The sequence below is a fragment of the Nymphalis io genome, chromosome 5, assembly GCF_905147045.1.
Source record: "Nymphalis io chromosome 5, ilAglIoxx1.1, whole genome shotgun sequence".
NCBI lineage: Eukaryota > Metazoa > Arthropoda > Insecta > Lepidoptera > Nymphalidae > Nymphalis > Nymphalis io.
The window spans coordinates 8,805,177-8,831,333 of record NC_065892.1 but is presented as its reverse complement, the minus strand read 5'-3'; the positions used below and the strand labels follow the sequence as shown (position 1 = coordinate 8,831,333).

Genomic DNA, 26,157 nt, shown 5'->3' with positions numbered 1-26,157 from the left:
ATATCTTTTTTTATCCCGTAATATGTATCTAGTTTTTTTAATAAACTAGTTACCCTACATGTACCAGCATTAGCTGAACCCTATTTAATATAATCGATCATATATATATCTGAGCTCAACTTACATTGGCAACGCTAAATCTCTGAAACTGCCATTTTAAACTCTGTTTTGTTTCTATAAACTTTCTATTATTATCATTTTACAGATAATAATTTGACGTGATTCTAAAAACATTATGTGGCACGAAACAATTTTAAGTTTGCCACAATACATTAGTGAAAACCGCAGCTAAATCAATTAAGCCGTTTCTAAAATTACCGCGGACACACGCACAGATAAACAGACAAAAATGTCTAACGATCACTGTTTTACACTCCCGATGATAGTTTTACTCATATATGTTCCATGTACAGGCAGCGATCAGTTACATTTTTATTATATGTAACAGATAATAGATATATATCATAAGTATTCTCGCTAAACTTATATTCTTCAATCGTTTTAAAATACATTAGCGTTATTAATTTTAAAAATCATTTATACTTTGATGTTATTTGGCACAACGTTAAAAGTCATCTTTTATGTAAATTCTAACTAGATATGCCTGCGCCAAGTCAACATGGTTGATAATTGAAATAGTTAATGACATTTTGCTTCCTCGAAATTGAAAAGATCACTTCCGAGGTTAGTTATGAAAATCATTATTTCTAACATGTACGATCAGTTTGCAGTATATTTAATAATACATATTATGAAATAAGTGCTATAATTATATAAAAAATATATCTACAATGTTGTTTACGTTATTTTTCCAAAAACTATTTCACTTAATTTGAATACAGGACAATGGTGAGATAAACATACGTATGCTCACAGTATTCACTCGAACATCAGTAAATGTCGAGTGGAAGTCCGCTGGCAGGATGCAATCAACTTCCCCGTTGCAGCGTGGAAATGCGGTGTTACCACATTTTGAAAAGGTTACGATTAAGTTTGTTGAAGGTTCACAGATTAAATGATAGTTTTACCTAGTAAATACAAGTTGGTTCCTGTATAATTTGCAGTTAAGTGAAGGTATTTATTATCGTTTATTGATTTGCCACCATCCTAATATTATTACATGAAATGATATGAATAACTAGATCAAAAACACGATCGTAATTCAAAAAAATTGTTAGTGTTGTTAAATAATTTCTTTTTTATATTTAATAGAACTGGTAAAATGTTAACACAATTAAATTTGCTGCTTACTTGTCCGGTGGTGCTGCATGGGGTGGTGGTGCGCTCGGAGGCTTGAGGCTACGGAAGGCTTTGAGCCACTTATTCTTCATGCTGCCTGCAGAAGAAGACGATAGCTTTCGATCAGCTGTGGTTGTGCTGCTGTCGGCTTTAGCCGCAAATAGCTCTCTCTAAAAACAATAGAAAAAATTATTTGGTTGCGATTAGGTCTATCTACACTGGGTTCAACGCTCTTAAACGGCGGTCACACAAATTGGTTTTAATAAACTAAATTGATAGTGATATTTCCAAGATTTGCCAAGTCTAGGGATTTCAACACAAGAATATTTGACAAAAATTTAATTTTAACCAAAAATCAGACCAGTTATAATAACTTCCAAATGGGAAATTAATAATTGAAACAGTTAGCGAGTGTTCCGGGAATGTTGCCAAGTCGGTATGAAACACGATTTCGCTATTGAGATAACAAGATTTAGACCTATTTTTTCACTCTGATGTAACAATAGATATAATTGGTTTATCGATTTAAATATTTCGTACTGCAGATAGGTCAAAATTGTTGTTGAGATTTGGAAAAAACCTTGTAGTACGAGATACATTATTAAATATCTATACGTTCATCTATTATTTGATGATGGCAAAGCTTGTATGTTATATAATATGTACATTGATAAATCGCAAAAGGGTTACCTAGCTAAATCACGGACTACCACTGTTAATTAACATTAATTCTTCTATTTCGACATACTTGAATGTCTTTCCCTGTCCTTTATTTATTGACTGCAAACGTTACCTTCACAGGAAATTGTGTCCTTTTAAAACTAAAACGTAAATATATTTTTTAATATGTATTTATTATCAACTAACCGACGAACTGGTTCATTTTTCGCCCAGAGAATTGGAATTGCTATTCAAAGGTGAAAAGCTGCTAGCATTCTTGCCACCATTTCACGCGGTCACGATTTGTGCTATTTTTAATTTTTATTTGTATATATTTATGGCTTTACTTCATTTGTCAAACTAATCGACTGAGTATAAATTTAACAAAACTATGTAAAGAAATGCGGCAACAAAACGAAATACCCACCTATAAACTTTAACTTACAAAGTTATTTACAAACTGAAAATAAATACGTATTAGTATTTTCAAACAACCTACTCAACTACCCGTTGTAATATGTCAAAACTATAAAAAGTACTAAAAACTGTCTATGGTCTTATATCTTTCATAAGAATTAATATTTAATAAAAACGACTTTGCAAATAATGCATTATCTTAGAACAAATTTGATTACCATACAAAAAGTTACAATCAACCTTAAAAGATAGACATATATCTTAGCATGGGCGAGTTAACCGACATATACCAGCATAATCTGAACCCTATTTAATATGATTGATTGTATAGATCTGAGTTCAATTTACATTAGATACACAGTTATAGCAATTTTATCGAATAAATGTTCGACGTGATTCTTTAAATTGACATAACTTTAGTATTTAGAAACCGATCCAAATAAAACAAAAACAAAGTTGTAAGTGAAGTTAGCCACAATGCATTAGTGAAAACCGCACTCAAATTCGTTAAGCCGTTTCGAAGATTAGTGTGCACAAACGCACAGACAAACAGATAAACAGACAAAAATTCTAACAATAATTATTTTGGGTTCTCTTGCGTTTAAAAAGGCCGCCGGTAATAGTTTTACTCATGAATCTTCCATGTACAGTACAGCGATCAGTTACAGATTTCTTATATATACAGATAACGTGTCTTAAACTATTGTTCTTTTTTAATCTATGTTATTTTCAATTAAATTTTCCGCTTCTGTTATGTCGGATAAATATCTACCACATGTATATCCATCAACCTAAGTTGGATTAGTGCGCTGGAATAAACTCCAGATCATTTAATCAAAAGGAGATCCCTTAGCTCATCAATGGGGCAGAAACCGACTATTACATAACCCTAATATATAAATATATTAAAATATATATTAATTCTTGCCACAAAAGGTTACACATTTTTTATAATTGTTTAATTTGTTAACATAGACGAACCGCATTTTATCTTCTAAGCACAACGTTATTGGCAACGTGACCTTACTACAAGACAGAATGAATCCGTAGTAATGCTACGCTTATTTCTTGTACATAAGTAAGTCTGTGTAATTTGTGGACTACTTACCTAGTACATTGATGCTTAGAGTTATTTTTTATTTTATTTCGAACCTCCGTGGAGTATCGATCAAAAATATAATACACAAAATTATTATAGATATCATTGAGACGAGTTTTAGATTGGAAATAAATAACTTCAGTAACCGCATTGGAAGACAAAGACAATCAAAGACCTTTACAAACCCTTACACGTCCGACACCCCATCAGTCATTATTATATTTGTATCAAATCTTTGTATTAATATAAAAGAGATTATTTAAGAGTCAATATGGCCATTGTACATGTGAATCTTATTCAAATATTGTGGATTCAAATCCAGGCAAGCTCTACTGGCACTTCTAATATGAGATAACCCAGAACGTGTGTCCAAGCTGTCCTAAACATTTGAAACGTATAGATATAACCGCAAAAAATATTATATTAAAATCAAAAATCAACATCAAAATACTTAATACAACATTGAGGTATTACACTTAATTATTGATAGTCAAATTACTAGAAACTAATATCGGTTCGAAAAAAATACCCAGCCATGAGAAAAACCAGCGAAAAAAACTCAGTGGGTTTTTTTATCACATTATTAAGATAAGTATCTACCCATTTTGAAAATTAGTATAGGAAAATTATAGCGGTTATGGAGATTAAATTGTTCACTTCTTGGTAAATAAATAAAGTTATAAATCTACAGAAATCTACTACTCAGTTATCAAGTAATTTGTCTTTATAATTTATCTCGTGCGCGGTGATGAAGAAAACAGCGAAGTAAGTGCATGTGGGAGTGATACCCACTTATCAATTATTCTAACGGAATGCATGTAAGTAAATAATACAAAACTAATTTAAAGCGAGTAAGCCAACAAATCAAGCACATGAAAATTCCGGGCAAGCACCATTGAATTTTCATGTGCTTAATTTGTGATTATAATTCATCTCGTGCTTTACGGTGAAGGAAAACATCGTGAGGAAACCTGCATGTGTCTAATTTCACTGAAATTCTGCCACATGTGAATTCTACCAACCCGAATTGGAGCAGCGTGGTGGAATAAGCTCCAAACCTTCTCCTCAAAAAGAGGAGAGCCCAGCAGTGGGACATTCACAGGCTGTTACGGAGTGAGCCAATCTAATTATAAGTACGAGTTCAATAAGGCTTAAGTTGATAGATAAAGTAAGTACACGGGATTACAATGCGAGGGATAACTTATATTTCTTGCAGTGCTAATGTCTATGCGAGAAGGTCTACATAAAATAAATAACAAAGACTACCTACTTGTGGTTCCCAAGCGGTTGAATTACAAATAACTAATTTTAATTACAATCAACCAAGCAAACTGTATTTGTCTACTTGAAGTAGACTTGTGTACACACTTTTGAATCATTATTTTACAGGATTATTCGATTCGAATGTTATGTTTTATTCTAATGTACATATTTAATAAAAGTAAATTATAAAAAGTATATTATATTATAAATGTTACCATTTATTTACATTGGTTGTTAAATAAATAAGTAAGTCTTATGCTTGGACGTAGGTCAAATATGTTTATTCTTTTATTGTGAAAGTTGTCAGTTGCAACTTTAAATGAAACTAATAATAACCAACGTAAGCTACCCTCTTTGTAACAGAGGACACGACCAGAACTATTTGTTTGAAATAAGGAAGACGTTTGATGCTGTAGTGTACTTTTAATTACATTTCATTTTTTAAACTTCTTGTGGAAATAGTAATTAAAATTTTATATTGCCTTTTTTTATAAATATTTATTTTTTCAAATAACTATCGAATATGATTAATAATAAATAGCTTAAAAACAAACAGAAATATTATTTAATTATAAAATAAGTATGTGATGACTGAGAAATAAATCAATTTTCAAGTCTATACTGCCCGTCACTCGTACTGGATGGACTAAATGCAGTTATACAGCCGATATCAGAAGCTGTTAAAGTTACTCAAGTAAAATAGAGTTTTATTAGATACTACAAATATAATTTTGATCTGAAATGTTGTTAGTAAATTCCATGTTCATACACATATTAAAATGTTTTATAATAAATATACCAATATTTTACAATAAGGATTTGTTCTATATTTATATAATTAATCCAGTTCCATTGGATTGATAGAAATACATTTAATATTTAATTGCTGCAAACATATACATTTTGCTTTTAATTGTAAGTTTCGTAAGTTAATTTTGTAGTTATTGAATTGTCAATGCCTCTAAATGAAATAAATATAACTTAGTTATTTTATTAATTCATTTTCAAACCGTTACTAATAAAACAATATATCTATAACAGCTATACACTGTGAATAAAGTTATTAATGACTGTCATTGAAGCGAAACATCCGTGTATTAAATAACGTAATTAATAAATAAATAAATTCATACTTAGCAATGTAAGCCTAACCATCGAGAAGCCCTTTTGATTTTTAGAACTTGTATTAAACAAAATCTATAAATACTTACATAGCATCTAAGTATTAAAGTGAAAATCATTTTATTCATTTTGTGTATACAAGAAATATGAGTTGAATGACATTAAGTGACGTAAAAACAAACTTTATTGCTATAAGACTAAAAGCTTTGGAAAAATTTTTAGATGGAAATATTGACTATAAGATGCTTCAGACGCCCGACGATATGTCACGTGTAATAAGTATCTAGCGAAATAATAGACTTGTCGTAATAATATATTGGTTATTTTTTAATTATTACTTTCATTTTATTTTTATTTGGGTTACGAACACAATCAAACCCGATGGTAAGGAAGTGGTTAATGCTTGACTACTGCCTTGTTTAGTTTTGTCAAAAAATCTCAGTACATTCTGTACCTCGGATAGCACGCAAAGCCTTTGCTTCTTCTGCACCTGAACTCTCGACCCGTATCGTATTGTCGTCATTGAATTTTCATAGTAGAGGAATGAAAATTGTATCTTTGTTTGCGTATACACCTGAGCACTATAATATCTTCTGCACTCGACGTAGAATGACTGTCGTGACCAAAGTCAGTCAGGTAGATGATGACCATCAGGCGATAAATACTGACGTAGACTAAGCTAGAAGATGTCTACTCACTCTTGCCTTTAAGAAATCCAGATTGTGATGGACAGGAAAAACAGAAGCCGTAAGAGCATTCCACGTCCAATTAGTTAATGTATTTATGTCTGTTACATTCTGTTACATTCCAATCTATTATAATTCCAATCGATATTAGTTTAAAAATCAAAGTCTAAAATATTTGTCAAACAAATATTGCCAATTTATTTGGTCACGTGTAGCAATATATCGGCTTCGATATTTTGAAATTGGGTCACAGTGGATATCGTTAAATTTGAACTCTTATTCTCGTATAAATATTTATAAATGGGGTTTTAGTATTACAGTACTGTTATTATGAATACGTTAACTAAACGTTAAATCAAATGCCGGTAGAGCGTAAAGTTTGCCAAGTCCCTTTTTTGCAATTTACATACTGCACCGGTACAAAATAAATGGGATAGCTAAGCAAATAGACGCAAACAAATGACGATGAAATAAGCTTCTAACAAATAGAGATTGCAGGCATTTCTGTGTCAAAATAAAGTATAAGTAACGTCATGTTAAATAATCCGCTGCTCAGCAAAGGTATCCTCTATTCTTAAGGCATAAGGTTTTGGAGTTTTTGCCACCGTTCTGTTCTTCTGTTCTTCTCACTGTTCCAATGTAAGTTAATAGACACACACGCCGAACAGAAATTAAGTACAGAAAACTCAGTGGTTGGACTCAATGTTTTTTCTTTTAAATTATTATCATGATGTCATCTCTCTTATGGATCTTTTTAGGTTGTTATTTCCTTTTATTTATATTTTAAATATTATTTACAATTAGGTTCATCTCGGTTCTCTTCACCAGTGTCGCCAAAGCGTTTTGGCTGATGTCAATGGTGTTTAAACTCCGTGATTTTCGAGTAAGATTCTCGAGCCATCTTGGTTTGTATGAACTTCTTAGTCAAGATTATTTTAATAAATATCATCCAGTTTTACTTTTTTATACATCAATCATCATATTTTAGTATTAGATGTATAAATACAGTTGTGTATCACTGCGCTATCTCATATATATGGTTATTGGAATAAATATTAACTTAGGTAACTAGTTTTTGATATCGGTGTCTAAGTATTATAGCCGTATCCTATTTCTCTGATGCTTGCAATGTATACATGACGTCAGCTTCGTTCAAAAAAAGTCGACAGGTGATAGTTTTAAAGTTCACAGGGTAGAATCTCTGCCCTTTGGAATATAGAATCACCTTTTTTCATTCGAAGTTTTAAAACTGTGTGATGCAAATCAAGTCATTTACATGCCTTTTATTTCGCAGACCCTTCAACTTCAACGGCAACCAATTTTGTTTAGAATATAAACAAGACGATAAAACGAAAACACTGTAACTTAAATTTTAGTTACGAGCAATATATAAAATAACAAGTCGAAGTAATCATTTCGATTTTATTACACATATTTCGTCTCATTTATTATATATTTTCCTAGATCATAAAAATCATATTACTTTGTTAATATTATAATATTTTAATTTTATTTTATATATTCTGTTTCAATAAACTGATTTTGCTGAACAAAATAAATTAATAAATCATGTTTGCGATACCAGATTAAACTATTCCACATTATCATGACTAACGAGTTTGTAACAAAACGTAACACACATTTCCACGGTAACGTTCATTAATAGCATTAGTTTACGTGGTATTAGTTTTGAGATTTTATCAATTATAGCTGGAATAACAATAACTGCCTTTTGGCACTGAAAACAATAAGTTACGTAACAGCTTGTTAGCGTCACACTAGAGGTTGAACGCCACTTCTTATAATGACTAGATGCTCCAACGCGGGCGTCAGATGTTCTGATATGCCTTTGAGAATTTATTACGAAACTGCATATTTTCATATTTGTAACGTGTAAATATTAACTTTTATTGATATAAGTATAATAACGCTAGTACTGTTGTATAATGGTTTCAATAATGGCATGTTTAATGGTTGCAGTTTTTATTCTAGCTTAGGGTATCTGTATGTGTTAACAGTTTAAAAGCACTTTAATTGTTTAATTGTTATCGCAAACATTAATTGGTATATATAAAATTTCAAAATATATTAGTGTGCAGTTTGCATATACGATATAAATTATGTATCGATAGATTTAGAACATGAACTAGCGACAAGTATTGATCACCTATTAGAACAACCTATTAATTACATGACTGGATACAGAACTTGGTATTAGTATATATATTATTATAATTATTCCACTGGGATTAGTTTTACAACGACATATAAGATAATTACTATGAAATTTAGTGTTATTCGAAGTTTTAATGTGAAATTCAATCAAATGTAATATAAATTAGATGCTGCTAAAATATATACTGTATTCATTTATTGTTTATATTTATAATATAGGTATTATGAATGTATCCATAACAGCCTGTAAATGTCCCACTGCTAGGCTACAGGCGTCCTCTCCCTTTTTGAGGAGCTTATTCCACCACGCTGCTCCAATGCGTGTTGGTAGTATACACATGTGGCAGAATTTCAGTGAAATTAGACACGTACAGGTTTCATCACGATGTTTTCCTTCACCGTAAAGTACGAGATGAATTATAATCAGAAATATATCATATATAAGAACTTCGTATATCCTTCGTCTCAAATGGCATTAGGAAGTAGTGTGCTCACTTTTGTATAACCGAAGAAGGTGTAATAATTTTTCATATAAAATAATTTAATTGAATTAGCATTAAGTATTACGTACATTGTTTAGTATTAACACTAATTTCCTTTAAATATTTTTCATTTGAGCGCCACTTTATTGATTATTGGTTACTGTTCACTCACGAGATTGCAATAACAAGATTTTGTGTCTACGTCTCTGTGAAAAATGCATTCAATTCTAAAATAACATATAATAGAAATTACGATCTTTAAGAAAACTTTATACAGAAAACGGTACCTTTAGTAAGAACAACCTTGTTTAAGCTGTTAAGTAAATGATTCATAATTTTGTTCATTAAATACCTTTCATCTATACTCTCATGTTTTTGCTCTAATATGCTATATATAGATACGAAATATATAATAAATTATTATGATATATAAATTAATTCTTGATTTCAAATTTTGATTTTTATCGTTTCAATTATATTTTAACAGATTTGAATGTTATTCTAGTTGTTTCAGAATTTAAGGAACGTAAGAAAACCCTCGAAAATTATATAAGCATGGATGTTAATACATATATGTATATGTCGAACAATTTCGAAATTTACTTAGGTATCGCAACGCATGCGAGACTTGATCTTGATATTTAATAGCAATATATGCATATACTCGTATATATAAAATTTACTCACATATATTCAATGAAATATTAAATTATAAATTCAGTTTCACGTTTTTCGAAATGATAACAGAATTAACTGAAGGTAAATACGCCTACTTCATAGTAAGGAAGGTCAGTGAGCAATCTCTTCACCGAGGACCGTATTAGAACTATAGCCACACTGCTTAGTCTCGAGGGAAGAACATGTAAAATAGAATTCATTAAATGGGATATTTAATGTTAATGCAGCTTTAAAATTTCAGTTAAGGCAATAAGTAAAATATATTTATTGCATGATTGTTCGAATTTAGTACACTATACAGCGACCTGAAATCAACAACATTGCGTGACCTCCGCTTCCCGTTTCGGACAGGCGTTTTCTGATAAGAATACAATACAATGAAAAACCGAAACTAAATTATACATTAAAACGAAACTGACCTAAAAATTCAATGTACTTATAACTAATGAATAATATTCCGATGAATTGACTTTGCATGTGTATTAACATTTTTTAAGCGTTTACTTTACAAAATTAATGTAAATTAAATATAAGAATGTTAACTGCTTCATGAACAGGATCGAGATTCGTGTCAAGAACAAATAAAGGCCGGGACTATAAAGCTTCTTATCAACAAAGAATAGGCGTAGAAATGGGTTATCCGCTGTACTATTTCTTTTATTTATATTTTTTGCCTCTTGTCTTTATAATGATCTTAAAATATAAAACCAAGATGAATGATAGGTATCCGTATAAATGAAACCCGATGCAAATGGCGTTGGTTAATAAATTGTATTTAATTCTTATTGCAACGATAAAATTTTATTATCTACTTTGATTGCTTTGTCTTTACTACATATTTGAATTATAAAAATAAATATATGAATGAGTGCATGTATAATAAATTTATGTTAGATTTAATCCTATGCTTTTTTATTATTCTTTACTTAACGTTTTATTAAATTATTCATAAGAAAAGTTCCCTAAACTTCATATATAAAGTTTTTATTCAATTTAAATATTTTTGATATCCTTTTAAAAATGTGAAATATTTCGAATGAAATAGAAACATAAAAAGAAAAATAATTTTCTGTATTTTCAGCGTTCAGACAGAAATCGTTTATATGAAAATAAGTTGAAGTGACTACAGTGTTCAAAAGAATAATATATAAAACGGTACATTCAATCATGATAAATCCCTAGCCTTACTTATAAGCTCGCCAGTTGAAAATAATATAATGTTATAAGTTCAATAGTGTGAATAAAAATATTTGTAGAGGTCAATGGACGAATGAATTAAAGGTTTAGCGTACCAAAGTAAAAAATAATGAGATAAAATGTGGAATTTAATATGTATGTATAAATAATGGTATAGACAGATTGAAACTAAAGAAACGAATAAATTAAATAAGGTTTCTCAAAACAGATATTGTATTATATGAAGGGATTTATCAAAACGTAATAATAATAAAAGCATATAACAAAAATATGATAGTATTATAAAGTTATATTATTAAATAAACTAAATTTAAATTTATAGTGGGTTTGCGACATCATGTTACTACATGAGAGCGCATTTTATAAGATATTAAAATCATAGTCAATCTCCGCAATACCTATAATATTTTACTGGCATTACTCTGCTGCAAAGGTCAGATAATATTTGTTAATATATAAACCTTAATTCAATTTTATATTTTATTAAATTTAATATTTTATTGGTTATTTTATAAAACTAAATGAGAAAAAATTAGTACTTTTATTGTGGTTTTATAAATGGTTGATAATATTATGATTATTATTATTATTAATATTTTTTATGATTAAAATACTTATGAAACAACATTTATGAGTGTAGTTTGTGGATTTGTTAAATATGACAAATCTACAGACTACTACAAACATTATGTGTGCGTTTAAAATGATATATTTTGCAAGTTACAGCAGGAGCCCGAGTTGGCTCTTAAGGCGAAGGCCGTTGCCCAGTGACGCTGTAAAGGCCAGCAAGACCAACTGCAATGAGATATACAATCAGGACAAAACTTATAGACATATAGTTTTAAAATCAAGAAACAAATTTAATAGAACATAAGCATATCAATCACCCTAATACTAGTGGTGTCAACCACAGTGTGGAGTGATTAATTGAATAAAGTTAGCGATATTACTTGAACTATATTTTGTTCGGTATGGCGTAAGATAATTAAAATGGTTAAAAAATGTATTGATCAAGTTTGTACAGTCGGGAAGAATGTTCTGCACTAGCCGCTTCCGTTTTACCGGCTCGCAAGATACCTCTTCACGCCTCGTTTGAAGGAACCCAGGTTATAAGAAGAGGGGCACACGAGAGCTAATAAAGAATTAGATTTTTTTTTAAGTGCGACAAAGTAAGGAGTTTAAATTACAATTCATATATAATATATAATAATAAAACAGGTATTGAGTTAAAAGCATGTAAGCAATTTCTTGTGGATAGAATGTAAACCACTTTTAAAATATTTAAAAGGATGAACATACATCGGTAGACAAATAAACACAGCCTTATCTTTCTTTCGGTCTTGATATAGATTTTATTTATAGGTATGCAATCTGTTGTCTTTCTTAATAATATAATAATTTGCAGTTGTATACAAAACTTCAGATGTAAACTTTCACGACACGAAGAATGAAGCTTTAGAAACCTTATAAAATTAATTTACAGAACGTATTTTTGTAATGACGTATTTGGCCAAATTTTTAGCAAGTAGGGTCTAGTAAAATACTAAAACTGCTTAAGTTTTAAATCATCATCTTACAGTTTAAATTAAAAATAAATCTCGCAATGTACAATCTACACAGCAGAACCGACGAGAAACTGTAAGTTTTTATATAACATAACATTAAATAATAAATACATGTTTTAATCTACTTTTTTTTGTAATGTCATATAAACAAAAACCGATATAGTGATTCCAATGACCAAAGATTAATTTTAAATATGCATTTTAATCGACAATTTAATACATAATCGGTAAAATACCTTTTATATAGGTTTTCTCTTTTTTTATTTTATCGCATTCCATACAAATGTTTTTAGATACACTTGTGTTGTGTTTTCAACGTATTGTTATTTATTATTAGTATGAGATACTTAACTTGAATGAAAATAATGTTATGTACGTCCAGCTGCGATTTTCCACGAGTTGTGAAGGAAACATTTAACGGTTCCTTATTTTCCTTGAAAGATGACCTTGAAGATGAGAACGATAAGTTTTTGTCTTTTTCTTTCCTTCAGTTTGTTTGTCTATATGTTATTATCTGTTATTTTAATAACTACAATCTATTTATTAATTTACACAGTAATAGAGGTTGCTTGTCAGTATTATTTTTGGATTTGAAGTTTTATAATTATTTTTTATGAAATCTAAAATGTCAGTTTCTAATCTAGTTGAGAGTTGTCATCACAATGTACAAACAAGTATCATTCACCCTTATCTCGAAAAATAGCTATTTTAAATAATTCCAATAAAATTTTCTTCTTATAATATATTACGAGAATTATTAATGTCCTCCAGACTGATTTCGGCCACGGCGGCCAATCTCAAGAGAGATTAGCCAACTATGCAGGAGATATTATAGTGCAAAAGTGTGTGCGCAAACACAGGTGCATTTAATATTCCCTAACTCTATGAGAGTTAGAGAATATATCCCATGGGACGGCAATCCGACACGACCGGAAAGTGTTCAGGCGCAGGACAAACGGCTTTACGTGCTTTCCGAGGCACGGGAGTGTACACACTTCCAATTTCCAGACTCCGAGCTGCTACTGATGATTTTCTGACAGAAAAACCTAATAACTTTTTATTGGCCCGACCTGGAAATTGAACCCAGGACCCCTGGGTCTGCGGCCTCACATTAAGGCACAAGACCAACGAGGCAGTCGCAGTCGCAGTCGCGAGGCAATTACGAGAATTACATACCTACTTAAGTAATGAAAATAAAGTAAACCTCTATTTATCTCAATAACAATAATGGCCGTTGTGATACACAGTCGTTTGATTTATTAAATAAACTTTCTTTCTTTCTTTAAATTTCTTTTGAAAAAATGTGCTTTGTTTTTAATTTAAAAATAAATCTCGAAGTGGGCGAACGTTAGTGAGTTAATGTAAGCTGCAATACTATGTAACAACGTACCTAACAAAGCGATTTATTTTAAATAATTCTTCGTTGAAATTCAGACAAAAAACAAAATCCATGAAACGCTTACTTCCATAACAAACTAATAAAAATGGTTTTTCGAATTTTTTCTCTAAAACGATATACATCAAAGAAAAACAAATGAAACCACACGGGGACGTACTTCAATACAATAAAGTTAAAATAATTCAAATCGGTCTTCGAATATTCGATGAACATATTTATAATCTGTCTGTCTCTCGAAATGAAAGAAGAATAAACGTGTTATTGGATTTTTAACCATCAGGTAACTGTAGCCATATAACATATTAATATAATTGTTAAAGCATAATAATTATTTTGTCAACTTCGTTTCATTTTGTTGTTGTATTTGTAAACAATGGATTTATAAATAGATCCTTTTGAATTGAAATTTCTAAAGACTTAACTTTTCTTTAAGGTCATCGGTCACTCGACTCATAAAGCTATAAGAAGGGTTTAATTATGAATTTGTTACATAAAATCTATGCGTCTCTTACATGGTTACATTTTTGATTTAAAGATATAATTGATGGTCTAATATTATTTACGTAACTTTATCAAATGTTAAAATGTGTTGGATTTTTATCGTTTGATCGTTATATGTCTTTCAATTTACCGTACATGTATTAATATACAAAATAATTGTTTAATTGCTATTTTAAAAATATTAGTTATAATATGTTAATTCTGATCAAAGGCGTGCACTTTGTACCTAGTAAGCGTTTAATGTAATTAATAAAAGGTGACGTGGCATCTGTCATAAGACAGTAACAGCCTGTTAATGTCCCACTGCTGGGCTAAGGCCTCCTCTCCCTTTTTGTGGAGAAGGTTTGGAGCTTATTCCACCACGCTGCTCCAATGCGTGTTGGTAGAATACACATGTGGCAGAATTTCAATGAAATAAAGTCACTGTAACTGTCATAAGAACGAATGTTTAATTAAACGTTATTTATTAAAGAAAATATTTACAACACTTACGTCATTAAAATAGGCTTGTTCAAGACGTTGTCTAGTTTTGTTAGCTTTGCTATATTCAGGAAGACTTGATTGCCGTCGCATACGCATTCTTTGCTCTCGTTCCATAGTCATTAAATCCGACTTTTGTGACAATACCAAATAATGTAATCGATGTACTATATCCATTTTTGAAAAATAGTAGGTTTAAGAATTATTTTTAAACGTTGAATAATTGAATATAATAATACTCTTCTTTTTATTTTCACTAATTTTACATTGTGAAGTAATAACCTAAATAATTACGAAAACTTTGGTCGAGACTGTTCACTGGATGGTTAATTGGTGTGGTTGAATAATACCGAACAATAAAAAATACTGTTGTCATTAATTGTAATTCTAAAACAATTATCGAACGCAGATAAAATTATTCTTATAGTTAATCTTAATCGTGAAAAGTTTTATAACGTCACTACATTTTATATTTGAGTCACATCACAAAGATTTTTTTACATAATGAAAACTAAAAAATAAAATAAACGACTAAACACAAAAAGAAGTGAAAGATAAAGTTGAGTACTAGGATATCATGTCGCTGTAAGCACTAAGACCGCAACTGAGGGCGGGCGGGAGTCGACTGAGCCGGGCGCCGGATGTAGTGTGCCTCCGACGTTTCCCAGCAACCGCTTACTAACAACAGCCACTTTTCGGCCGTGAATACACTCATCCGCACGAATCATTTTTCTATCTAATTTAGTATACTGGTCTCGGAAATTATTTTTCTATCTCATTTGGGATATTGCTTCGAAAACTCGGCATTTAGTTTTCAATGGAATTCAATGCCTGTTGACGCACAGCTCATGTTAAGTAATTGCGAAAAACGTATAGTTAACGTTGAGTTTCTTTAATCTAGAGCTTTACAGTGTTTTGAAACCGTTAATTTAGTTAAAATGATAACTTACTTATTCATAGACTGTTTGAAATTTTGAATTTATGACCATCAGGTCATAGACCATCAGGTCTTGTCTACCGATTCGGACCATGGCAACCATTTAAAAAAAACGAAGAGTCTAGGACTAGCCAACTGCGCAAGAGATATTATATTAGAGAATAGAGACTATTCCGTCACTTTCATAATACTATGCGTGTCATAGGTTTTTCATAGGTTGTCACGGTTTTTTTTAATGTAAGAGAGGGTAAACAGGCAGGAGTCTCCCTGATGGAGAACCTGATGGAAAGTGACTACCACCACCCATGGACACCTGCAATACCGGAGGGCTTACAGGTGTGTTGCTGGCCTTTTAGGAATGAGTACGCTTTTTTCTTGAAGGTTTCTATATCATATCGGTTCATAAAAGACGCCGGCAAAAACTGGTTCCTCAGAGTGGATGTGCGAGGCAGGAAATGCCTTATGGATCGCACTGTTGTGGATTTCCACGGTAATACGATATAAACGGAGAGATTTCATGACTAATGGTTTTCCAGCTGGCAGCTGTAAAAACGGGCTGTTGAGAATATCTTAGAAATAACCAATAACTTCTTACTGTCCTGATTCAAAATTTGAAACCAGTACCTCAGAATACTGTATCCTTATATGATAGTTGTACATTTTGTAAGGTGCCATCGATAGAAAAATGTTAACTTTTGACAGGCCCGGAATTAGAAATCTTAGGTCCCTAGACAAAATGACATTTGAGGCCCAGCGCCCCGAAGCAGTTAGAGTAAAATTATATTATTTTTGGCTGGGTGGGGCCCCTCGGCCGGTATCTAGATATAAATCCGGGTATGCTTCCGAGATAGCTCATCGGTTAGCACATGTGAATCTAAACCGTAGAACATAACTCACATATTGTATGTATACATGGACTGTTATAAAATAGAATATTTGTTTTTTTTAAACATAACTAACATATATGTACATACTTTCAATACTTTCCAGTTATATATATATATATATATATATTTGATATGTACATATCAAATAAATTTCATTTAAATATACTTTTTCCAACTTTTGATTCGCTAATTTATAATATTATTTAAAAGTTAAGCTTAACCACCGTAACAAACGTAGATGTTATCGAGCAAAAACGGCAAGAAACACAGTTGTTATATTTTTATACGTATCCATAAATATATTTAATATACACTAGGTAACTAATAATTATAACTAATTTTAGATTTATTGATGAATTATTGAATAATTATGTGCTCTACAAAACATATTGACAATATTTATACGTGACAGCATTTCCGAGCTCTAAAATATACGTAAACACGACCTTTTGATCACGAGTAGTAACTACAAAGAAAGTACAGAGTAAAAACGCTTCGTATCTCTTTCATTGTTGAGTGTAATATTTATTTAATTTTACAGAAAAAACAAACAACAAAAAAGTTTAGAGAAGTTATATTGTTAGTTGAAATTGTATCACGCTAATTAGACTTACGTTCAGAAAAAATTGTAACACCGCTAACAAAGTATGTTGCACGACAAAAACCTAAAAGATAATAGTGTAATTGAAGCATCTATAGAGACTTTATGCAAAGTTTTTGTTCTTGTTACGTTTCTAGTTTCTATAAAAGTTTTCAGACGGTCAAAGTTGCTGCAGAAGTCAATTTTATAACTTTGTACATATTCCCCATTCCTTGTGATATTGGCAAAATACTTTATACCGACTTGGTGTAAAGAAAAGCTAAGTAAAGAATTGGATTACTTTTCTTTATATTATAGACGGACGAGCAAATAGGACACCTGATGGTAAGTGGTACCACAAGAAATAATAACTATTCCTTACATCGTCAATGCACCACTAACCTTGGGAACTGAGATGTTATGTTATGTTACCCTGGCTCACTCACCCTTCAAACCGGAACGCAACAATACCAAGTATTGCTGGTTAGTTGCAGAATATCTGTTGAGTGGGTGGTATCGAACGGGCCTACACAAAGCCCTTCCACCAGGAAAACAACTTTACTATAACATTATAGTTTTTTATATGCACGTATTTACAAAAAATAAGGTAGCTATATTTTCAATTTATAACATGATTGATAAAATATATTTAATTCCTTGTTTTATTTAATATAAATAGACTATCAAGCGATGTCATCGATCGAATTTAGCCAATATTTGTCAATTCCAGGTTCATATAAAATTTCGTGATCAATGTGTTGCGATATATTTAAATGTCCCACCGCTGGACAAAGGCAGGAGGCCTTCTCATTAAAGGAAGGTTTTGAGCATAGTGGAATATGCTCAAATACGTGTTGGTAGATACACATGAGACAGCAATTCATTCGACACGGCAGATTTATTCACGATGTCTGAGATGAATTATTTACTTGGTGGTAAGCCCGTCTGGGTACCACCCACTCATTTCATATTCTGCCGCCAAGAAGCAATACCTACTTAGTATTGTTGTATTCGGTAAGTGAGCCAGTGTAACTACAGGCACAACGGATAGAGCACATTAGTCCTGGAGATTGGTAGTTCATTGTCGTTGTATGTAATGATTAATATTTCTTACAGCGCCCATGTCTATGGGTTTTGGTGACAGATTTGCTAGTCCGCCTACCGTAAAAAAAATATCTCAAATCTAATATTATTTGTCAGGTTTTGAGTCCGTAATCATCATTTAAGATTTACGTGGATAGCTAGTGCACCATCTCTGGTAATTTAGTTTAGTTATATATACAAAAAAAAAAATGTATAAGAACCACATATTTTTTAACAAAAAACAATAATTAATGTTAAACAATGCACGTGCTGAGTAAGAGTCAAATTCAAATGTAGGTTTTTCCACTTTACATTAGTGTCCTAAGTAAAGGTGTTGTCACATTTATTCCGGGTTAATTGCTCGCACTCGTTTGCTGGTTTCATGTAAAAGTATAATTTTAGTTGAAGAGATTTTCTGCCAGGGGCGCACGTGTAAGTTGTAGTATAAATTATATCGTGTTGCTGGCTGTTTTTTAATGATATTACATATGTAGGTATATACTAAGAATATTTATTTTTGATTTTGCTTTCTTAATACTACTAATGCGAAAGTGAGTTTATTGTTTGTTACGCTTTCACGCCTTAGCTACTCATCATGAAATTTTGCATACACGATGACAGGAGTACAGAAAAGGACATAGGGTAACTAAAATCCTCGCCCCACCTCACACGCAGACGAAGCAGCGGGAGAAAAATAGTTATGTATAAATCCAATTATATGGATATATTCATAGGATTCGACCGCTACGGTATATTTAATATGATTTTAAAATTGATCATAAAACTGAATAATATATAGTCAAGGAATATCAACTTCTTGCATAACAAATGTTTTTATCATAACTTGGGAATAAATAGCATGATTTGATATAACCCTCAGACAACTTTAAACAGACAAATCAAAGCTTGTAACATATTATATAGACCTACTTATGTATTATTTTTTCAGGCATTTGACAAAATAAATTTGATTCTACTTAAACTGTTTTTAGTAGATTCATATTTCAGCCTTTTGACCTTAGGCAAAAATAGTTAAATATAGCAAGTATTTGAAGCATTTGACTTCGGCGTCAGATCGGTAATGTAGTCCCTCCGGCATTTGCGCTAATCGTAGGTACGATAACCGCTAACGAAAAAAAATAAATACTAGGTCATATGGGTCATTATTGTAGTCTAGGTACCAATTTAGGTATTATTTCAGTCTTATATAAAAATTTAATACATGCTTAGAACAAAATAAAAAAACTGACCATTATAACTATCTTTTTTTATAGAATAGGAAGGCGGACGAGCATATGGGCCACCTGATGGTAAGTGGTCACCAAACGCCCTTAGACATTGGCATTGTAAGAAATGTCAACCATCGCTTACATAGCCAATGCGCCACCAACCTTGGGCACTAAGATTTTATGTCCCTTGTGTCTGTAATTACACTGGCTCACTCACTCTTCAAACCGGAACACAACAATATCAAGTATTGCTGTTTTGCGGTAGAATATCTGATCAGTGGGTGGTACCTACCCAGACGAGCTTGCACAAAGCCCTACCACCAGTAAATACCTTAAATTATTGAAAGCATTTTTATGCAATACTTTATATTTTAAATTTAGTTGTGATGCTATCACTGCTTATATAGCAGTGATAGCAGCATAACCACTTAGTTTTTATGCTTGCACAATTGGTACAAAATTCTCATCGGATAATAGGCAAAGATATTGATTATTTATTAAGTAACAAAATTAAAAAACAGACGAAGATGTAAAGCCCAAATTATAATACTCCCACGTCATACAAATAGTGTGCCATATGCTCGGCTATCACAACCGAAGCTCGGCTGAAATAATAAATGTAGTGTAGTAGTAAACTTCAAGTGTTTTTGTAATTACGTGATATTTTTAATGCGCACGTTTATAATTATGAACCTAAACAGATAAGTAGGTACCTAATGTTTTTTTTAAATGAGCAATCAAGGTTGTCAGAAATATACAAAAAAAAAAAACAAATTCCTCGAAAATGATTTATTAGTAAGGCAGTCCATTCTCATACAAACAAATAGGACCATCAACAGAAAACCCTAAAATGATTTCGGTAAACACAGAGGTCGAAAAGTGTAGTGTGAAAGAATTTCACTAACCTACCGTAAATATTGAAATATAGAACTCATTATTATTATTCACAATCAAAGTAAAACTAACAAATCTATTTTGGAAACATTCAAAATGCCTAAATCTTATAGAACCAGTATAAACAAATATTTATATATTTTTCTTACTTAATTTACATAAACAGTAAATAGAAATAATTTAAACTGTGCGTTTTATAGGAAAAAATCTAGCTTCAACTAGCAAATTAAAAAAGTTTACAATAAACTGTTAATATACTTTTCATGTAAAAACATCACAGAAACCTATTCATTTAGTATGAATGATTAAATTAAAAACAAACTAACATTTCACAGATAAATGTTCCTCATATTTTAACACTCTTTTATACTTACAATAATATAATTAATTATTCATTTACACATGGAAAAATCTACAAGTTAAAAACATGATATGTACATAAATATATGCAACATGTCAACTCTTTAATAAAGAATCTGTTTTCTTTTATTAAGATACAATTTTTAGATAAATCTGAACAATGTACAAACTTAATTTAATATTAATAGTATACTTTAAACTTCATCGATTACCTAATTTAAGGAATTTAGGAAATATAGTTTTATACAAATTGAATTTAATAAACAACAATTAAACTACACTTCAATCTCAAACAAATTCACATTTCAAGAGTATTTTTGTAGTTTTAGTACAAGTTAATCTGTAAGACAATGAATGCAACAACATTTTGATAATTCTGTAAGCCTTCAATTGACTTGGTTAAATACTAAACAAGAAACAATTCAAAACCAACTTACCTAGAACCTCAATTACTATCTAAATGTATAAGTTACTTAATGGCTGGAAATGGTCACAGTTTATATACTATGTTATAAATATAGTATATTAAACAGTATTACTTCATGAAAATAAGATCTCCAAATGTTATTCACTAATACATTGTAAATATATTATATCGAAGTACTAGAAATTAATATGTAAATATATTATGCCTTGCCTATTTTTGATTTACCGTTCAATTCACCAAGTTGACCTAACATAAGAACTGTGTTAATCAAATTTTCAGAGTAAATTCTCTGATTTGTCTCCATTCTTCTTAATTTTTGAACGACATATTTTGAAAAGAACTCTAATTCATACTCATTGCCTTGAGATCGTGTATCTGAATCCTCAGAATTCCGCTTACGTTTAGAAACTCTAGGGCTAGTCTGTGTTATTGAACTTCTGCCTTTCCTCCCTGAATTATCATTAGATTTATTTTCTGTTGATTTACTATTACTAATTGCAAGGTTAAGGTCTTCACCAAGGTCATTAGCTTCTTCTTCATTTAATTGTATCGTCAAATCATCTGGTACAGTAACCATTGGTACATGATTGTCCAGAAACAGTGGTGATGGGAGGAAAGACACACGTTTGCGGACTTTAACCGCAGACGTTTTTGGTTTACTAGTGTGTTCGTCAACACTGCCAATAACAGTATGCCTGCGAATGCTCTTTTCCTTTCTTACATCAGCTTTATTAAGTCTGTTCACTGTTTGTTTATTACTCCAGAAATTAACTTTAATTTTGGGCTTCGGTTTTGGTCTCCGTTCCAATAATTTAGATTTAGATGGTGAAGGAAATTTATAGCGAACATTGTCATCATCTTGTTCATTTATGTTCTGCTTTTTTAAAATTTTAGGTTCTTGCTTATTGGCATTATTGAAATATTCTTTGTTGATTTTATATCTTACATTATCATCATCTAGCTGATAACCATTTTTCTTTGACTTTTCGTTTATTGTTTGTTTCATTGTTTTGTTTACACTTATGAATTAAGAGAATACGAAATGTCGACCTGAAATAATACAAACAAAAAATGAATTTTCACGATGGTTAATGTGCACAATAAAAATTATAGATTGTTTCCCGCCTAAACATCTGACTTTAGAATCGAATTTTTTTTCATATTTAAAAAAATATTATTTGCACGATTTAAACCCAGAAATGTATTGGTATTAAATTGGAATTTACTTCAAAAACAAGTTAAGACTAATTGTAACAATATGGCATATTTCATAAATTAGCGTAACATTACTTAATTTCTTTGAGGTTATGTGATAGCATTAAAGATAAAAAATATGTTAAATTTTCTTGATCAAGCTACTAACAAAATAATTGACTTGGTTCAGAGTTAATTATAACCATAATTATCATTTAGCTTATGCTGAAATAGTAATATTTGCTTTATCAGTCACAATTAATAACGGAACGAATTACATAACCAAAAAATACAAAAATGACAAAAACTCACCTTCATAAATATTATTACTAAAAATGTTTATTCACTAGGCATTCACTTACACAAGTTAATAAATAAAATTTTTGAAACAACACGTCTCGAATAACACACCATAATCAAGTACAAATGACGCATATTAGTTAATGGCAAGCCCACAAGGGGCGCTGTTTACGCGATCGCGCGGGAAAACTGGTATGACAGCGTTCTGAGTTCGTATTCAGGAAAATTTTATGAATGATACCAAAGAAAATCTTTGTTAATCTTATACATTTTATTAATATAAATTCTGACACCTCATTATTGTAAGTAATGTCGATATTTTGACAGTGAACACTTCTTTATTTGTGTTTGTATTAATAAATAAGTAAAACATTTTTTTTAATCGTCTTAAAAAAAAAATTAAGTAATTTAATTTAGACAACACTACATAATGATGATATTGGACAAATGTATATCGGAATCAGTATTATTATTTGGACCTTCCAACTAAATAGTTTCAATTAGGTATATATAATTAATAATAAAAAAAAATTTATGACCAAATATATGCGTATATTTAATTTTTACAACGAAATATAAAATACAAGAATTCAATATAGCATACACCTACCCGTTATAGTCGATTGCTTTTAATCACCATAAAACTTCACCTTTTGTTTTATAAAAAATATCGCAACGGGAATACCGTGGTATAATAATTATAACATTATTTAAATAATGTAACTTATAATTTCATTACATACATAACTTTATAGTAAATTTTAACTGTATTTTGTTTATACACATGTTATACATGATTATGTAATTTCGATAAAAAACTGGGTATAATAGTTAAAAGTACTTATACTTCATACATACAAATCACGGTAATTAATATATATACAGATAAATAATTTCCTTTGTTTAAATATTGGTAATTATTTTTATTTCAAGTCCTTTGTTGTAAGGTTATAGATTTGGTAAATTCGATAACAATTTGCTATCACAAAAAGAACATCTGACACTTACCATATGGTTTTTCATGGAAATCCAACCCATCTTAGCACGATATTTAATTTTTCTTTTATGTTCCGCAATCGTGGAGCGAAGGACTCGCGTAATGAATGTATTAATTAAGAAGTATTAAGCGTAATTTCAGATCAAACACACAGCTGATACGAAAATGCGTAGGTTATGTCAGACCGTGAGAACTCATCTCAGATTCAGACTGAATAAGTGGGAGGCTGTGCGCAATGCGGCACTGATCACTTCGAAAAGTTAATGTTATTTTTACTTTATTTTTGGTAATTTTACTTAAAATATTTTTCTTTACAAAACAATAATTTTAATTAATTATTTTAATAAATTATTTAACTACTTACCTTTCCGCGCCAGAAATTTGAAACCAGATTAAAGTTTTTGAAGAAAATTTTATTTGTCACTATTTAATTATTAATTAATTATTTCGTTAAACATTAGATGTTTTTTATTAAGATAAGTCACAGTTAAAGGTCCGAGGGAAATAGCGGGAAATATTGAAATATATTGATTGGAGGTCGGAAGCCCGGTCCGCATGGCTCGGAGACTTGTCGCAACATGACATGCGCACTTTGCTTAGAAATGGTCTAGCGTTTATTTACGCTGAATGTGATCTTTGTTCAGTAGTTGAAGGTCTTCTTTTCAAAACATACTGCATTTTTAGTTAAGTAAGTTTTGTCGGGCAAAGGAATAAAATTTTTCTTAACAACTTTAAATTAACGTTATTTTTATGGATCGAAATGATTATTTATAATATATTCTCAAGATACCATAGATATGTAGTATATATTTCGAAGAATAAAGCTTTATTTTTAAAAACCTTTATTGAGATAATAATTAATAGAAAAAAATGCGGTTGTTCGAAAGTTCGAAATAATATTTGTGTCATCTGCATCAATTTTATAAACGTTAAGATTATTGTTGCATTATAGCAGAGTGTTTTGTTTTCGACCTATTATAGGAGTAAAATAAATAATTTTCGTATGAGCACATTTTTTTAATTTTATTATTATAAATAATACGACTTACCTGTGCTCTAACTGCAGCAAGATGGAGTTGCGTAGCGCGATAGTCGTACTTCTTCACGGAAATATCTTCCTGTAAGAAAAAAAAGTCAAATAACAAAAAAAAATATTCGTATACAGTTATATATGTAGGTACTTATAACATGTTACGCTTACATAAATCGACCTTTCTATTAAATATTTTTGAAATTATACTATGTATTAAATATTTATAGAATATTTTAATTATAGATATTGACATATATATTTTGGAAAAATGTGGTACAATTTTTATAAAACTTATTAAGCACAATAGAAATATTCTGGTGGGAAATCTCAAAGGAAAATATTTCTTTTTCTTTGTGCCCTTTTTTTTCGGCTGAATAATTTTAAATATTTAATCCGAATAATGCCATCTATATACAAAACCGCTATTCGAAGGTAGTATACGTTATGTAGACTTTAGTACAAAAATGTTCGAAACCTTTTCATAGATGGCTCTAGCTGCAACAAGTAGGTATATTTTTAGAACGGATGTAGATGGCGTTAGCATACGTTATATATTTTTTAAATATGATTATAAAACAAAGAAATGTATAACATAAACAAGGTTTTATATCGATAATACTGTTTTTTCGCTCCGAAAAAACCCAGAATTACAAAAATATATTTTATTTATAAATACGTAAGTACTGTAATTTAAGATTTTTTAAAATTAAATGTGTAGTATTATATTTAGTATATAAATGATGTATTAAAAATAAAATGAATAGATATAATTTCTATAAACTAAAACATGAATATATTTATGTTATAAGCTTTTAATCGTTATAAAAATAAAACGAAAGGGTTTTTCAATATATCTCTGGTGGCAGTCCTAGAAATTTATTTGTAAATATAATTACATATTATACAATTTTGCTCAATAACCTATAGCATTACGAGTATAAATAAAAGCATTAAAAGATTAGGTGACATTTCGTGATCGATGTCCAAACTAGTAAATTGCATTTTTTTAATATATTTTTTATAATACACAACCTATAAAAGTATAATTTAGTTCACATTTTTTTTATATAAAATAGGAAGGTGGACGAGCATATGGGCCACCTGATGGTAAGTGGTCACCAAACGCCCTTAGACATTGGCGTTGTAAGAAATGTCAACCATCGCTTATAGCCAATGCGCCACCAACCTTAGGAACTAAGATTTTATGTCCCTTGTGCCTGTAATTACACTGGCTCACTCACCCTTCAAACCGGAACACAACAATATCATGTAT

At 30.5% G+C, this 26,157-nt stretch overlaps 2 protein-coding genes across 2 annotated transcripts in view; both read right to left on the bottom strand.

The window, feature by feature from the left end:
* Nucleotides 1–26,157, bottom strand: part of LOC126768847 (uncharacterized) — a 179,428-nt gene that overhangs the window by 25,582 nt on the left and 127,689 nt on the right. The window contains exons 11-12 of the mRNA XM_050487203.1: nt 24,901–24,969; nt 1,252–1,409 (exon numbers count right to left, since the gene is read on the bottom strand). Coding sequence (XP_050343160.1) covers nt 1,252–1,409; nt 24,901–24,969 — 227 coding nt within the window. The remainder of the gene's footprint in view (nt 1–1,251; nt 1,410–24,900; nt 24,970–26,157) is intronic.
* On the bottom strand, nt 20,454–23,001 carry LOC126768835 (uncharacterized). Its single transcript, XM_050487184.1, has 2 exons — nt 22,867–23,001; nt 20,454–22,410 (listed from the first exon to the last, which is right to left on the bottom strand). The coding sequence occupies exon 2, from the start codon at nt 22,364–22,366 to the stop codon at nt 21,560–21,562; it is 807 nt and encodes a 268-aa protein (XP_050343141.1). The 5' UTR covers nt 22,367–22,410; nt 22,867–23,001; the 3' UTR covers nt 20,454–21,559.

What these genes read in the sequence shown, in the direction of transcription:
- LOC126768835 (XM_050487184.1), bottom strand. Translation starts at nt 22,366, where the DNA reads ATGAAACAAACAATAAACGAAAAGTCAAAGAAAAATGGTTATCAGCTA.